This window comes from Xyrauchen texanus, chromosome 20 (assembly GCF_025860055.1).
Source record: "Xyrauchen texanus isolate HMW12.3.18 chromosome 20, RBS_HiC_50CHRs, whole genome shotgun sequence".
NCBI classification, from domain to species: domain Eukaryota; kingdom Metazoa; phylum Chordata; class Actinopteri; order Cypriniformes; family Catostomidae; genus Xyrauchen; species Xyrauchen texanus.
Genome location: NC_068295.1, coordinates 17,902,184 through 17,919,822, shown reverse-complemented (window position 1 = coordinate 17,919,822; position 17,639 = coordinate 17,902,184). Strand labels below are relative to the sequence as shown.

The following is a 17,639-nucleotide window of genomic DNA, read 5'->3' as shown; positions in this document are numbered from 1 at the left end:
TTAGGAGTGCCAGGACCATTCCAACTAAATTGTGGGCTGCCTAAGGTCTGATGGGTATTCGTGTCTGCTCATCAAAGTATGAGAGCTTTCTTGTGTAATGTTACTGTCCAGTTCGGTGGGTTAGGAGGGTTAGTGATTTTGCGTTTCAGTCAGCCACAACATTTTCAGTCTGTAGCTCTATCTCACTGATTTTGTCTTTCACGCTGACTTTCACACACATTGTCACCCAAAAGATCTTTGCTTACACACACACATACACGTGCACACACAAAGAACTATATTACACATTCTCACTCTGCTTCACTCCTTTTTTCTACAAAATGTCTTGTATTTTTTTTTCTCGCTCTGTGTGTGACAGAGAATGACAGGCTATGCTTTTGACTGGTGATTTTGTGTAGCAATCGATTCCATGTTGAGGTAGTGTGGAAAAAGAGAATTACAATTGCTTATCGACAGAGAAGTCAAAGTCTGAAAAAGACAGGCTGACAGCTGAGGGAGAGGAGAACGAGGGGGAGCGACACAAAGGGAGAGAATGGAAAAAAGGGGAGAGGGAGAAAGATAGAGATGCAGAGTTAGTCATTGGCACAATGCATGTTTGTGACTTGAAAAGGAGAGGGTATTTGTGAAAGTGCTCACGCGATTGGATCTCTTTGTGTTTAACAAAGTAGTGTCATTATTATGTTTTTAAGACACATGGGGAGTATAAAATGGAGAGTTATATTATATTTGAACAGCACCCTTCAAGGAATTGCTTGAAATCGTCATTAGTATAATGTGTGACTGAGATAGATATATAATGTGCAACTGGATGGATGGACGGACGGACAGACGGACGGAGGGATGGACAGACAGGATAGATGGGTGGATGTGTGTCTTAATGTATTTTTTGCTGTGGGCTTGCAGAAAGGACGTAGCTGTCACATTGTGACACAAATTTGGACTGGCACTTTCAGCCAGGACCTTAGTGGCATTCCAGCCACTGACCTATCTGTGGTGTGTGAGTAAATTTGATTTTGTTGTGTATATGTACACAATGACAATACATGGGGCTACACCCATTTCGACATGTAATGTCAAGTAAAATCTCAAGGTATTATGTTATAAGTAATATTATGAAGCTACAGTGACCTCCGCAGGTATTTTTGGACATGTAAGCCACATTGTATCAAAGTCATTGCACTAAAAATATCAAACCAAGTGGCCTTTATTTTTAAAGAAATATATTGGCATACTGTATATAGCAAATAAACACACTTTACAAGCAAAGCATTTTGGGGAGCTGAATTCATACATCCACTAAAAATTACCTTGGGACCAGTTAGTTTAAAGTAATTGGGAAAATATTGCTAATAAAACTTGAAGTCTGCTTTGAGAAAAGTTCAAGCATGCAGATGCCACTTGGTATTATGTTGTGTAATATAATGCAATGAAATTCATACATTTTTAGTGTGACTCAAGACCCCGATATACTTCGAAACAGCCAAGCAACGGTATACTGTTTGCGAACATTCAGACACCCGGCACACCACTGTGGGAGGTGTTTATAAGTACATTTAAATATGAGGATGTTCAAGACTACACGTAAAACCTTAACATTAAAATGTGTTGTCAATTAATTTATGCCTCCTTCTATGAGTAGAATTCACATGAGGTTAGAAAAATAAGCTGTTTTAACCACTAAATGATGATTTAAAGTAATATATATTCAGTAGATAGTAGATATGTTTAATTTGACTTGTTTACATTTTGATTAATGGAACGATTAAGCTAACAAGCTATACATGGCCATAATATGCACCAATTACATTCTGTTATTGAAATATACTATGAAATGTACTATTGCAAAGATGGGTGTGTAAAAGAGTTTTAATTGGCAAAATACAGACAAAAGAATGATGATAAAAGAGGCATATCTTACTTTGTGCAGATGTGTGAATGGCTTTCGCTGCAGATGGTACATGAGTGAATGGGCACTTAAGAGTATTTAAATTGATTTGATTCCTTTTGTAGATTAATTAAATAATAAAAATATATAGTCTTGAAAAATGTCTGTGCAAATGATCGTACAGATATAGTTATATTTTCACCAGCTCGCTAATAATTCTGCACGCCTATGTGTTCATGTTGACTGATCTTGACTGACTGAACAACATAAACAGAATTTGCTGTCAGCCTCAAGGTAGGTGTAGCTTCAAGTCACTCCTACTGATGACATGAACCAATGACAGTAAAAAGGTGTTAAGCAGCCAGTAAGTTTTCCTAAAAGTTTTCCTTGGCGATCTGTTACGAACTTCTGGAACGAACTCAAACTTTTGTCTTGGCCAGATTTTGTTCTCATCACACCTGTTCGTTCTTCGTTTAAAATACTGTATATCGAGTCCTTTAAAAGTGTCCAATACTTCAGTACCACTGTATATTAATTGTGCAATAATAGCACTATTTAATGTTAATTTAATTTATTTGTAATGATTTTGAAATATTTGTGTTGATGCTATAGTTTGTTTAGTCTCACTTTCCCTTTGTCCTTCAATTCTTGCCCTTTCTATTGTGAACTGACCCATCGAGCGTCCTCTCTCTTTTTATGTAAAAACACCATCGCAAATCCAATTTTCAGCTTGCTCTTCCCTCGCCCCTTTCACCTCTGCAGTCTGCAGACAAGTTCAGACCTCTATACCTCTCTCACACACGTGTTCCATCAAACAGAGACACAGGAAGAAAATTGACCTGCATGTCAGCGTTCAGAGCATTTATGATGTTTCAAGTCACCCACTCTCTCACACTCTCCTTTTCTATCTTCCCGTCTTTCTCTTTGCATTCTCGTTCCACCACTTAGTGAATTCTGACCCATTTTCATTGGTGCAACAACTTGATAAAACAGGGAACAAAATTATTTTCCTGCACTGCAGCAAACTAGGCTTCTCCAATGGAAATGTTGTAGTCACATCATTTCAGTGACAGCTGATGACATTAGTGCTTGTGTGTGATAATTAAACTCACACAGAGCTTACATCCATGAGAGCCTCCATGCAGTTTTATTGACTGGACTCTCCTCTGTCTTGGCCAAAGAAAGGTGTTATTCTTTACAGTCTTGTGTTTGTTTTTAATTGCCTCTGTTGTCATTTATGATTACGTCTGTCAATTAGAGAGCAACTCGTCAATTAGTTTTTATTGTTGACATTGAATGTCCTGTCATTTTCGTTTTGCAGGCCAGGGAAGAATTTTAAATGAAAACAAAAGTAGTGATGGATCAAAGGAGCAGTGGCATTGTGGTCATTGTGAATATTTTGACATATTGAGTCATGGTGCTGATGGAAAATCTGGGTTCTAATCCTGCCCAGATTATGTTCACATCCCATCGACCCCCTCAAACAACAAACCCCCCCCACACACACACACACACACATTTCTCTCCATGCCTTCCTTCATGCCTTAAATAAACTATTTAATTGTGTATTGGTACCAGAAATATTCAAGCATATATAGTATCTAAATTGAAGCTTTTACACATTATCATCCCCTAATAATAAATGTTAGTTATAAAACGAACATTTCACTGCTAATGAACTTAAAATCCCAGTGAAGTTCCTTGATGAGCGCAGTTTGATTTGGTGTTTTAACATATTTCCTACCGAAACTGGAAGTGGGGGCAGGACATGTCGAAGGGCCCATCCCATTTTGAGAAGCAATCCCAATACCGGCCAGCTTTTCTAAAGACTTGAGAACCGAACGATGATCTAACCAGCCCACAAATCACACATTACTTGCATTCCAGCAACATCGCTATGCAGTATTCCCTTCAAAGACAATTACCCTCTACTGTGAGAGCATTAGATGGCAGAAAGATGATAATGGTCATTCTGAACTCATTTGTCATGCAATTATTTAAAAACAATTCTGTTTAGAATGACCTTACAGCATTGATTGTGCTCCCTTCAAAAATGCCCTGCAAAGGCATGATCAGAGCCAGATAGAACACAGCTAGGCACGCTGAGGTGACTTTCCAGTATATAACTCACTGCTTCACCATAGTACGATGCATCGTTGGTTAAATTAACTAGCTAGTAATGACTGTTTACCGAAACCTTAGTAACCACAATGCACATTCATCATTTGCACCATGTTGGTTCAACAATATACTGTAGAGCTGTCGTTTATGATGTTACGCAGGGGATGGAGTAATAAATTATGCGGATATTAAATCATAATAGCTTGTTTTAAAAAAATAAAATAATAGCTTATTTACAAGTACTCTAAAAAGCTGTTTAATGCACGAAAGCTGCTAAAACACACAATCGGCATGCACTATGTAATGTGACAGAAACATTGGAGGTGTGTGAGCCAAATGGTGTTGCGCAAGGGGGGGTTTCGCTGTCATTTTCTGCATATCATGGCGCCGTTTTGTGGTCCGTTCTGCATAATGCGGTGGCTCATTGTTGCTTATCGCGGCCCATTCGTCAATTTTCGCGATTGACAGACCACCGGCCTGCTCGGTTCTCCCGATGGACATTCCGCCACTGATCGGTCCAAAAGTGCGTCGGCCCACTGGGAAAATGCCCGGTATGCCACATTACCAGTCCAGCCATGCTTCAAACCACAGGTTAGCTGTAGTTCCAGAGCTCTAGTTCCAAGCACACAACTTTGCAATGCTTTTTGCGAATGTTCATTGGAACTATGGTTTTGGGAAACTCCAAATCATTGAACTATGTTGGTAATGATGGAACTTGCGACCATATTTGGCTAACAATGCTTTTGAGAAACGCACCCTGAATAGTTGGAGGGGGAGGGTGTGTTCTTGTTCTAAAAGCCGTAAGAGAGTGACTGGAGATTTTAAAGACTTACACCTTCTGAAAATGTTGTCAATGTTTAGAATTACACTAGCATGTGGTTGACCTTAAAGCTAATAGATTTCAAATAAGCTAAACTTTCATTTTGATTTCACTGGGTCTTTAAAGAATTTGTCAACTCTAAAAACCATGTGCTGCAAATCACTGAAAATGCAAACAAACTACTTTCTCATTTTGCCCCCGACATCAGCGTCTCAGACCTAATTTTCACTCGTTACTCAATAGCCTGTGTAGCTGTTAGCTTTTAGTGCAAAAAGGTTAACAGCATTGTTGTGTCAGAACCTACAAGGCCTGGGTGTGGAGCCATTAACCTCACAGGCCCTTGGATAAGCTCTGTGCTGATGTGCTGCAAGGAATCTGTCATTGGGAAAATGTCAGGGGATAATGTTTGATCACTGGGCATTTCAATGGAAGGTCAGGCTCCCCCGCCTTCATATTGGGTCTGTTTGGACTCCCCAGGGATGCTTTGCTGAGCACCGAGAGAAGCAAATGCTCTATCACTGAGGCACACTTGAAATGTCAGGGACCATTGCTTACTCTTACACACACTACTAGCAAACACTCAGACAGTCTTGCCACTATCCCCAAACTCATTTGCAGTGTCAGATACACTCAGATACTCTTGTGTATACATGCTCACATACAGTTAACTGTACACATTCTTACCACTTTCTTTCTGTGTGTTTAGATGGCAGTGATTACAGCGAGGTTCTCCCAGATTCATTTCCGTCTGCCCCAGCTGAACCATTGCCGGAGTTCCAGAGCGAGCCAGAGGATGCCTTCATTGTGAAAAACAGGCCTGTCAAACTCTCCTGCAAAGCTGCTCCTGCTACGCAGATTTATTTCAAATGCAATGGAGAATGGGTGAACCAGAATGACCATGTCACCAAAGAGAGTCTTGACCCCATCACAGGTAAAGCCTGCTAACAGGTATCACTACCCTGCTGAAAAGACCAGCATGGATGGTCACCACCATTTAAAATGTTGTGTATTGGATGCTGGTGTCCCTACCAGGCCATAACCAATTTAACCACTAAGACTATTTTGGTTAAGCATTTTCACGAGAAAGACCAGTTGTTGGCTATACCGGTACACTAACCAACATAAACCAGCCTGGACCAGCTTGGAAATTAATTCTGGTCTAAATTGGTATTTTCTGCACTTTACACTGTATACTGGTACCAAATATTTATGAATTTATGAATTTCTTTGTATATGTATCAAGTGGCATTTATTTTAAAGGGATAGTTCACCAAAAAATGACAATTATTTTATAATTTACTAACTTTCATGTCATTCCAGATGTGTATGACTTTCTTTCTTCTGCTGAACACAAACAAAGATTTTTAGAAAAATATCTCTGCTCTGTAGGTCCTACACATCCTACATAAAAGTAATCCATGCAACTCCTGGGGTTTAATATATGTCTTCTGAAGTGATGCAATCACTTTGAATGAGAAACAGATCAATATTTAAGTCCTTTTTTATTAGAAATCTCCACTTTCACTTTCACAGATTTAACCACTGGAGTATTATGGATTAATTTTATTCTGTCTTTATGTCATTTTTGGAGCTTGAAAGGTCTAGTCATTATTCACTTGCAATGTATGGACCTACAGAGCTGAAATATTCTTTTAAAAATCTTTCTTTGTGTTCTGCAGAAGAAAGAATGTAATACATATCTGGGATGGCATGTAGGTGAGTAAATGATGAGGGAATTTTTATTTTTGAGTGAACTATCCCTTTTAAGATTTATAGCACAAGCGCACTTTTCAAAATAGTATTTCAATATAACAAGTTTGTTAGGTTTCATAGTAAAAGACGATATACTTATTAAGTATTTGGACACTTTCAAGTTGTGAAACTTTGTAGAGCATGTCCATAGTTAATGTGTTAAATGGCACCTGTGGTTACTCTGCTAGATCACTATTAAGGGTCACAGACTTTATACAATGTATTCACAGAGCTTCACTTTTTCCACATTTTGTTTTGTTACAGCCTTATTCCAAAATTGATTAAATTCCATATTTTCCTCAAAATTCTACAAACAATACCCCATAATGACAATGTGAAAGAAGTTTGTTTGAAATCTTTGCAAATTTATTAAAAATTAAAAAAAATATATAAAATCACATGTACATAAGTATTCACAGCCTTTGCTCAATACTTTGTTGAAGCACCTTTAGCACCAATTACAGCCTCAAGTCTTTTTGTGTTTGATGCTACTTGCTTGGCACACCTATTTTTGGGCAGTTTCTCCCATTCTTTGCAGGACCTTTCAAGCTCCTTCAGGTTGGATGGGGAGCGTCGGTGCACACCCATTTTCAGATCTCTCCAGAGATGTTCAATTGGGTTCAAGTCTGGGCTCTGTCTGGGCCATTCAAAGACATTCATAGAGTTGTCCCGTAGCCACTCCTTTGTTATCTTGGCAGTGTGCTTAGGGTCGTTGTCCTGTTGGAAGATTAACCTTCACCCCAGTCTGAGGTCCAGAGTGCTCTGGAGCAGGTTTTCATCAAGGATGTCTCTGTACATTGCTGCATTCATCTTTCCCTCGATCCTGACTAGTCTCCCAGTTCCTGCCGCTGAAAAACATCCCCACAGCATGCTGCTGCCACCACCATCCTTCACTGTAGAGATGGTATTGGCCAGGTAAGCAGTGCCTGGTTTCCTCCAGACATGACCATTGCCATTCAGGCCAAAGAGTTCAATCTTTTGTTTCTCATGGTCTGAGAGTCCTTCAGGTGCCTTTTGGCAAACTCCAGTCGGGATGTCATGTGCCTTTTACTGAGGAATGGCTTCCGTTTGGCCACTCTACCATACAGGTGGAGTGCTGCAGAGATGGTTGTTCTTCTGGAAGGTTCTCCTCTCTCCACAGAGAAACGCTGGAGCTCTGTCAGAGTGACCATCGGGTTCTTGGTCACCTCCCTGACTAAGGCCCTTCATGATCGCTCAGTTTGGGCAGGTGGCCAGCTCTAGGAAGAGTCCTGGTGGCTCCAAACTTCTTCCATTTACGGCTGATGGAGGCCACTGTGCTCATTGGGACCTTCAATGCTACAGAAATGTTTCTGTACCCTTCCCCAGATCTGTGCCTCGATACAATCCTGTCTCGGAGGTCTACAGACAATTCCTTTGACATCATGGCTTTGTTTGTGCTCTGACATGCACTGTTAACTGTGGGACCTTATATAGACAAGTGTGTGCCTTTCCAAATCATGTCTAATCAACTGAATTTACCACAGGTGGACTCCAATCAAGTTGTAGAAACATCTGAAGGATGATCAGTGGAAACAGGATGCACCTGAGCTCAATTTTGAGTGTCATGGCAAAGGCTGTGAATACTTATGTACATGCGTTTTTTATTTGTAATAAATTTGCAAAGATTTCAAACAAACTTCTTTCACGTTGTCATTATGAGGTATTGTTTGTAGAGTTTTGAGGAAAATAATGAATTTAATCTATTTTGGAATAAGGCTGTAACATAACAAAATGTGGAGAAAGTGAAGCGCTGTGAATACTTTCCGGATGCACTGTACATCCACTAAAAATCACTTTGGGACTAGTTGATTGTAAGGAACTGCAAAAATGACTAGAAAAGTTCAACTATTTCAGAAAAAACTTCTTAGGTCATTTGTTTGCAGATTCAATATTGTGTGATATTTTGTTATCTAATGTAATGACTTTTATTCATTTTTTTGTGTGACTTATGGGTCTAAATAATTTTTGAGGCCACTGCATTTACTTTGTTATACACAGCAATGGCCAAAAGATCTGAAATATATAAATATAAATATGTTGATTAATTGTATTGTGGGTAAGGAGGAGGCGGGAACTGGCTGAATAGTCACCGTAAGTTTATTAACATTAATGAATTCAAATCAACTTAAACACATAACACAGACACACACACAGCAGCCGCACGTGGTTCTCTCGAACTGGTGCCTCCGGCTTGTCTTTACCCCCCTCCCGGCTGATTAGCCCGCCCTCCTAGGGCTGAGTATCGAGTTTGATACATTTTAGACACCAACCGAATTGCCTCTAAACAATCAAGTCGTTCGGTACCAAACTTCGATACCTAAAGGGTTAATCTAGTCAACGTCAGTGGTAAGCATATAGCATGCTAGATGTGCCCAAATCTAACAGTGCCAGTGATTGGCTGTGAGTTGGCAAAAAATACAGAAAAACAGAAATACAAGAAATAGAAAAACACTAGTTTACTCTGGTTATTCCCAGAGGCTCACACGTGAGGCTGTAGTGTATGTGCGTCCGAACCCCCATAGATGTAAAATATGTGGAAAAGATCAAAAGTGTACATTTCACCAGGCTTGATGCCAACAGCGCACAATGCAATATTTTCGACAAGATAATTGCTGCCAAGACCAGCAAAATGGCAAATCTGATGAAGCACTTGACAGTGCACGGAATAAACGTAAGAGCAGAAAGTGGCTCATCCTCTCAGAGTCCTCCTGCCACAGAGCTTCCTTGAACAAGCCCACCACGAGTTCTCCTCCAAAACATGAATGATGAAGATGAGTCTTTGAGCCTGTAAAAAAAAAAGTCTGTGAAAAAGTTTTTTTGAGGTAATGTTTGTAATCTTGTTAAAACAGATTTTATAAAATTGGTATAGAAAAAAGTATAGTTTAGGAACCGTATCGAAGTCAAGATATCGATATCGAAATTTTTTGAACGATACCCAGCCCTTCGCCCTCCTCCTCGTTACATTCATATATTCTGTATAATTTATTCAGATGGATGAATTCAGATTTTTGTCTGTAGCATTTCATCTTATATCCCCTCTCCATGTCTCTCTCTGTTTCTGTCTCTTTCTTTTGATCTGTTTCAGGCCTGGTCATGAGAGAAGTAGATATCTCTGTTTCCCGGATGCAGGTAGAGGAGTTGTTTGGACTGGAGGATTATTGGTGCCAGTGTGTTGCCTGGAGCTCAGCAGGCACCACAAAGAGCCAGCGGGCGTACGTCCGTATTGCCTGTGAGTTTTTGTTCAGTAGGTTGTGATCTGTCTGTGTGAAATACCTTCTTAGGCACACAACTTCTGCATTTAGAAGAAAGTAAACCTATTTTGGCTCCAAAAAACTGTCTACTCGTATTCACTGCAAAAAAAATTATACATTAAAGATACATCCTTAAATATGTCCTTTAATACATTTACTTGAGAAGCAAAATTACATAAGAAATTTAGTCTTTTTTTTCATATACTTCTGACAAAATGTATTGAGGTTAATGCTTTAGGTTAATCCTTTAAAAAAGACCAATGGTGTAAGAAAATACTTTTTCTTTACCTTTGAATTAAGTTCATTTTTCTCACCCCTTTGGCGGGTTTTTTTTTTTCTTTATTTTTCTTGATTTAATTATAAAACGCATACAATTGTTTTGTTGTGTTTTTGTTTATTATTATTATTATTGAAACAAGAAAATAATACAAAGAGTATTATTCTTATTATATTAGTATTATAAGACAAAATATTTTTGCAGCATTTAATCTATAACACATATATGAGCAAGCCCAGATGGAATCTGAGCATGCAGAAATGTGCAGATTTCTGCAGAATTGCATCATCTATTGCATTGCATTTTGTTTATTAATATTTTTGTTAATTTTATAATGTATTAAGCTACCGATAAGATTGTAGTACTCTCAGGTCCATTTAATATATTTTATAGTTTTCAAAAACTTCTGAAGAATGCCTCAAAATCAGCTCAGAAAATTCCTTACAATTAAAAAGAATGAAAACACTTAAAAAGATATTTTAATGTTTGCTTGGGTAAAAAAGGTGTATATATATATATATCTATCATTTCAGATCTAAGGAAGAATTTTGAGCAGGAGCCACTCGGCAGGGAGGTGCGTCTGGAGCAGGAAGTGTTGCTACAGTGTCGTCCACCAGAGGGCATCCCACCCGCTGAGGTGCCATCTCTCCTTCCTCTCCACATTTCTATTAGCGTCAAAGTCTCCAGCTGGATTTTTCACAAGTTTTTTTTAGCACACAGACAAAAAAAATGTAACGTTTCTTGTTATTTACTGTGAAACCTGGGGGCAATGTTACTTTAAACTACTATGTTTTGAAAAAAACATTTAACCACATTGGAAACCACACATCCAATTTCATTCATAAACACCTCTGCTGTATTCAGAGCAGGTCTAGCGCTCTTTACGTTTCCATTCAAATGGTAATGCACAATTTAAGTGCAGTTTTAATCAAGAAACGCATAATTCTTTCATACACACTAAATGGACAGTTTTCCCATATTGCGACAGGTGGACTGGCTGAAGAATGAGGAGCTCATTGACCCGGCTCTGGATTCTAACTTTCTAATTACCATCGACCATGACCTAATCATCAAGCAGGCTCGACTCTCTGATACAGCTAACTACACCTGCGTGGCTCGCAATGTGGTTGCTAAGCGACGCAGCAGCACTGCAACACTCATCATCTATGGTAATCATTCGACCAATCAGACTGGTCGCAGGAATCTTAATAACTGAACAAATTTGTGAAGGAGAAGTTCACAAATCCAAAGATTTTATCAATATGCACTATACTGTATAATGCGTAATATCTTGTACATCATCTTTACTATACAAATACAACAGGTTGTCAGTCCCAAGGCATCAAAAACTGCCAATCAGGCAAGAGCCCTGGAGTCACTACAGTATGTAGGCTGCAAAGATGCTTAATAGTGCCTTTATAATGCCATGGCCGTTAACTCCATTGCTTTCAATGTGAAGTGGATCATCATGAAATTAATTTATCAGAATATTGTACTAACTAAAAACTGTCCTCACTTGTAATTCCAGTTGTCCTAGATTTCTGTAGAAAGGTGTGTTATATATAAAATATGCATTGATCTGTGATTTCATATTATTGCAAACTAAGAAATGTTCTGTTGAAATTGAAAATGATACACCAACATATCATCATGCTTTTTGAGATACAGAAACGGCTAATTAAATTGTATGTGTTTGATGCCTTGGGGCTAAGACTTGGCTTGACTAACGATATGACTTGTGCTTACGATGTAACCTCTAGTTCATAGAGGTTTCCTTTTCCATTGCTGGTTGTTTCTTTCAAAGTCCAATTACTGTTGCTAAAATGCTCCAATTCTCTCAGAGAAAACTGCATATCCAGCTCAAATCTGATTGGATCCAGAATTAATGATTACGTGTGTCTGGCTCTTCCTTTCTCAGTGAGTGGTGGCTGGTCATCCTGGACAGAGTGGTCAGAGTGTAATGCTCAGTGTGGGCGAGGCTGGCAGCGACGGACGCGCAGTTGCACCAATCCAGCACCGCTCAATGGAGGAGTGTTCTGTGAGGGCCCCCCATTCCAGAGAGTCACCTGCACCACACTCTGTCCAGGTGAAGACTGACGCCTGTTACAACTTTTTAACATAACATAGCATAAGACAACATAACTTGCCTACTTCCACTGAAGCACACTGATACTAGGGTTATTAAAGTCTTTTTTTCCTTTAATTTCATTTTTTGTTAGTCCCTCTATGGGCCCTATTTTAAAAGCGTAAATGGATTTGGTCAAGTGCAGTTTAATTCTGATGTTTTTCTCTGGTTATTGAGCCTTTTGTGTTCTATTAAATATGTAATTCCCTTTCAAGCAATGTCAATATACATGTAAATGAAGACAACCCATTCATATGAATTCTGTGGTGTAAATAAGCTGTATACAATGCATTAGAAGAATAGAAATATTAAATATTTGTGTCTTAAGTTTTGTTGCACATTAACTTCATACTTGTTGAATGTCAGTCATGTCGGATGTACTGTAGGCAACATTAAATGATAGAGAATGTAAGTTAAATTAATCTTATTAAACTACTGACACACAACACCATTGCTTGTATTAGATGTAATTGTCAGGGACATAATTTGATGTTCGACTGTATTTTCTGAGTTTGGATATAAACTTAATTACCACCTGCTGGTGGAATCCCCAAATTGCAAATGCAGGAACTGAGTTAAAGTATAGTTCACCCAAAATAAATTTACTCACCCTTATTCCATCCCAGATTGGTATAACTTTCTTTCTTCTGCAGAATACAAACAAAGGTTTTTAGAAGAATATTTCAGCTCTTTAGGTCCATACAATGCAAGTAATTCTGGCAAAGATCACGTAAAATCAGCACAAAAGTAATCCAAATGACTCCATTGGTTAAATGTAGGTCTTCAGAAGCTATGTAATAGGTGTGGGTGAGAAACAGATAAATAAGTCCTTTTTTACTATAAATCTCCACTTTCACATTCTGAAAATGTAAAAAATACCTTAAATATTCATCTTTATTTGTCACCCAAAGTGATTGCATAGCTTCAGAATACATATATTAAACCACTGGAATTGTATGTATTTTATGCTGCCTCTATGTGATTTTTGCGCATTGCGCTGGCACGATAGCGCCCTCACGATAATAGAGCCCCATGACTTTTAGTTTTAGTTCATTTTAATGTGTCGTCCCTTGCATATTTTTATCTTACTTTTATTTAAATGTGTTTACCTTTGTTAAAATTCTCAGGGCAGTCTAGCGTTATTGCTATCTAGAAGCATTTACGTCTAGGTTACGGATGTAACCTCCGTTCCCTGATGGAAGGAATGAGACGTTGTGTCGGAGAAGCGACACTAGGGGTCTCTCTTGAGCACCGAATATACCTCTGATCTATGAAAAAAGGCCAAGTCGTCGGAGTCCTTCTGGTTACCCTAGACACGGGAACAAGGCGACACTTGCCAACCTGGGAACGGGCCAAGCCTGGCTAGGCCTCTTTACTCTCTATGTTTCTCGCATAGAGCAATAGACAGCCGGGGCCCTTACATGCATCGAGGGAAGGGGTCTTACCCAATTTCCTATTCTTTCAGGGGGAAAAGACCCTGCGGAGACCACACCTACCCGGCGGGGAGGTAAAGTGGTGAATACATCACATGTGTTTTTAGGCGACACGTGGGAGTGGCGCGGTGGTAGATCCAGCCTCAGCGAGGGGGAGTTGCTACAACACGGTGACCAGAGGGCCTAAGGAAAACGCGGATCCACTTCGTAAGGGGACCGTCATCGCGTAGAATACACACAGGGTTAGTCCGAGTAGGAGTCCTCACCCTGTGGTGCACCTATTCCAGTACAGGGTAGTTTGAGTACCCGCAGTGGATTGGGTCGGTAAGTTCCTCCGCTGAACTGCAGACCAATGAGGGCTAGGGAGAAATCGACCAAGGATTCTAGGAGTGGAGTCTCCTGGGAAAAAAGATGCACAATTTTACCTCAACTGAGGGAAAGGGTGCTATATGCAAGCGATTCACCCGGCCAGCCCATCAGCGTGTTATCGAGTTCTACTGGCTCAGACCTAAAAAAACACGGGATGAAACTGACTCAACCCTGAGATTGTAATATCTTGTAAAGGTGTTGGGTGTCGCCCAACCCACTGCTCTACATATTTCTGCCAGGGAGGTACCCCTGGCCAGTGCCCACGAGGACGCAACGCTCCTTGTTGAGTGAGCTAGGGCCCGCAAGGGGGGGGGGGGGGCACGGCCTGGGTGTGATAGGCCAATGAAATGCCGTCTACTACCCAGTTTGAAAGCCTCTGTTTGGAGACAGCGTTTCCTTTTCCGCTGTCCCCCGAAGCATACAAAGTGCAGCTCAGAACGTCTAAAGCTCTGCGTGCGGTCCAGATAGGTACGCAAAGCACATACCGGACACAGCAATGAAGGGGCTTGGTCTGCCTCCTCCCGGGGCAGCGCTTGCAGGTTCACTACCTGGTCTCTAAAAGGCGTGGTAGGAACCTTGGGCACGTAGCCCGGTCGTGGTCATAGGATCACATAAGTGTCTGCCAGACCGAACTCCAGGCAAGTGTAGCTGGAATCGCTCCAATGCTGCGGCGAGCTCATCTGCTTCGAGCTCCAGAGGATAGGAAGGCTGGCTGTGAGGCGAGCCGCTGTTGCCTCGAGCACGGACGGGAGTCAACGAGCGTGCCGGGGGACAGGTGGTCCGAGGAGGGGTACCCGACGGAGCCGCACCCCTTGCCATCCCCAGATCGCTTTCAGCGCCACTTGCACCATCCTCAATCCTGTGGGAAGAAGGAGCAATGCGGGGGCCGGCTGGAGTGGCTTGCTTTCGGTTGAAAGCGAGCCGCGACCGCAACGTTGCCATGGTCATGCCCTTGCAGTGAGAGCATGAACCATCCACAAACGCAGCCTCGGTGTGATCGCTACCCAGACACACGAAACAACGCCTGTGGCCGTTTGAAGCGGAGAGAACTCTACCGCATCCAGGAACTACACAGGGGCGGAAAGGCATCTTTATAAAGACGCGTCCTGAAAAGGACGTTCAACGCCGCTGTGTATTGCTTTATTAGAGAAAATCACTCTTTTAGAGGAAATCACTCTTTTAAATAACTCTCTTAGAGTTTGGTTTCTGCACTGTCGAAGCGCCCAGGGGCAATTGCACTGCAGTGCAATAAGGAGAAATCGCCGCTGTAATGCGGCGTCAATCCAACAGCATGCAGAGCGTCAGAGGAATACTGGAACTGGTGTGACTTCACGCAAACAGCATGCACAACCATCGGCTCCGAAGAAATGTTCTGAATGAACTCTAGTATTTCCTCGCCTTTATACCCGTATGTCCGGGGGCGGGGTATGCAAATACTAGCTGCCAACTTCTCATTGGCCTTTTTTCATAGATCAGAGGTATATTCGGTGCTCAAGAGAGACCCCTAGTGTCGCTTCTCCGACACAACGTCGAAGAGAGCGACAGACGAGGAACATGTGTTATGAAGGAGGGGTTGTAAAGGATTTGCAAATATTTTAATATTCAGTGTATCAAGAACTAAACTTTTAATTAATTTAATAATTTTATTTGAGTTACTTTTGGTGTCATGAACTAAACTTTCTTTAGTTTAGTTTCAGTTTTTCCAATCATGTTTTAATTTTCTTTAAAGAAAAATATTTTAATTAAACTTTTTAGTTTTCATTAACAATTAACAATAATACCACTGACTCATGCAATCACTAACCAACAGCCACTAACAGATTCAGACATGATACACAAGGTGATTCATGAATCATATTAATCCAAACACATTAATGTTAACACCAAATGGACATGTCAACAATATATGTGCAGTGTTCCACAACAGACACTCTGAAGTGAACCATGTTGAGCATGTCTCCTTCACTTTGAATCGCTAACTCTGTTCTATGTTTTCTATCAGTGGACGGAGGTTGGACGGAGTGGGCCAAGTGGTCAGCTTGTGGGACAGAGTGCACACACTGGCGCAGCCGTGAGTGTCAGGCGCCCCAGCCACGTAACGGAGGACGCCACTGCAGCGGTAGTATGATGGAGAGCAAGAACTGCACAGAGGGACTGTGTGCCCGCAGTGAGTCACATGACTTTCAACATACAGAAGGGCAATACACCAATTAATAGTAATAAAACAATAGTGTGCAACATTCGGTTGTCAGTCCTATTTTAGAATATACATTTATTTTGTGCAGTATTCAAACCACTCTTGTGAACTGTTGCATAAACGGGACAATTCAAGACTCACATCTGTTATAAATACGGTTGTCATCCCAAACACTGACTGTATGAGCTACATAAAAAAGCTGGTTCTCACGTCCTCTCAAAGGGAAAAGAGTTAGCACATGGCACTTAGCATAGATGGACAGGAGAGTAAATGCAGATGTTTCTGCAGCCAGACTAAATGTACTTAACATAAGCAAGTGGAGAAAAACTCAAGCACATCAGTCATGCAAGGGTGAGAAAGATTCATCTCGACACTGAGTGCTCATCCCAGGGCTGATTTAGGAAGAACGCAGCTGACAGCATTTAATATCTCTCTCACACAAGCAGAGCACACAGAACACAGTGCAGACTGAAAGTTTTCAAGTGATCTGTCTAGGCTGAAAGTTGGAGTACAACCCAGATTCCAGCATTAATAATGCAACACACACATATATTCATATACCCTCACAAATAGATTCTCTACTGTCTGCCATCCCCAAGAACACTGTTAAGACATTTAATATTGCTCTGCCCTCTGTAAACCTATCATTTCAGTGTTTATGCTTTGATGTTTTTTATTGGCATTGATTATTTGTTCCACTTTCGTTCGCAGCGATCTCTGATCTACACTTATAATTTTGTTTATCCATTTCCATGTTCGTTCTTCTTATTTATTTTTCTTTGTTTTTGCCTTTTTCTAACAGATAAAAAGGTTTCTATTGAACATACAAGCCATCGTAAGTTTGCTTTGTTTATAACTGTTTTTTATTTATTATTATTTAACATCCACTGTTGCATCCTCTTTTATCCTCTTTATGTCCGTGTGCATATATATGTGAGTGTTTTCTGAAAAAGCAGAGGCAAAGTGATTGGAACTGTCATGCTGCAATATGCAATATAGGTCTGATCAATGCAGTATTTGTATTTACATGTGTGTGTGTGTGTGTGTGTGTGTGTGTGTGTGTGTGTGTGTGTGTGTGTGTGTACTGTTGGACTGCCATGTCTGTTCCTTTTTATCTCTGGATACAGTACATACAGTAGCACATAGACTTGACCTGCATGATAAATCATAACCAAATTAAACAAATTGAAAACATGCATGATCTTATAGAGATCTAATAGATAATTAATCAGCCAAGCATACATGATTACATTATTGACCTGATGATCTAATCTAATCAGATGCTGATAATATAAAAATGGTCCAATATTTTCCTTTTGAATCTTCCTGTATCATTTATGGGTCTATCACGATTTATGATTACTAGTCTTGTGATCGATGCCTTTTTC

The 17,639-nt window shown here is 40.3% G+C and overlaps 1 protein-coding gene across 1 annotated transcript in view; it reads left to right on the top strand.

Moving 5' to 3' along the window:
- The window catches only part of unc5b (unc-5 netrin receptor B), a 94,019-nt gene that overhangs the window by 57,160 nt on the left and 19,220 nt on the right, over positions 1 to 17,639 (top strand). Inside the window, exons 2-8 of the mRNA XM_052151177.1 lie at positions 5,533 to 5,757; positions 9,685 to 9,828; positions 10,661 to 10,764; positions 11,116 to 11,296; positions 12,046 to 12,213; positions 16,057 to 16,221; positions 17,054 to 17,086. Coding sequence (XP_052007137.1) covers positions 5,533 to 5,757; positions 9,685 to 9,828; positions 10,661 to 10,764; positions 11,116 to 11,296; positions 12,046 to 12,213; positions 16,057 to 16,221; positions 17,054 to 17,086 — 1,020 coding nt within the window. The remainder of the gene's footprint in view (positions 1 to 5,532; positions 5,758 to 9,684; positions 9,829 to 10,660; positions 10,765 to 11,115; positions 11,297 to 12,045; positions 12,214 to 16,056; positions 16,222 to 17,053; positions 17,087 to 17,639) is intronic.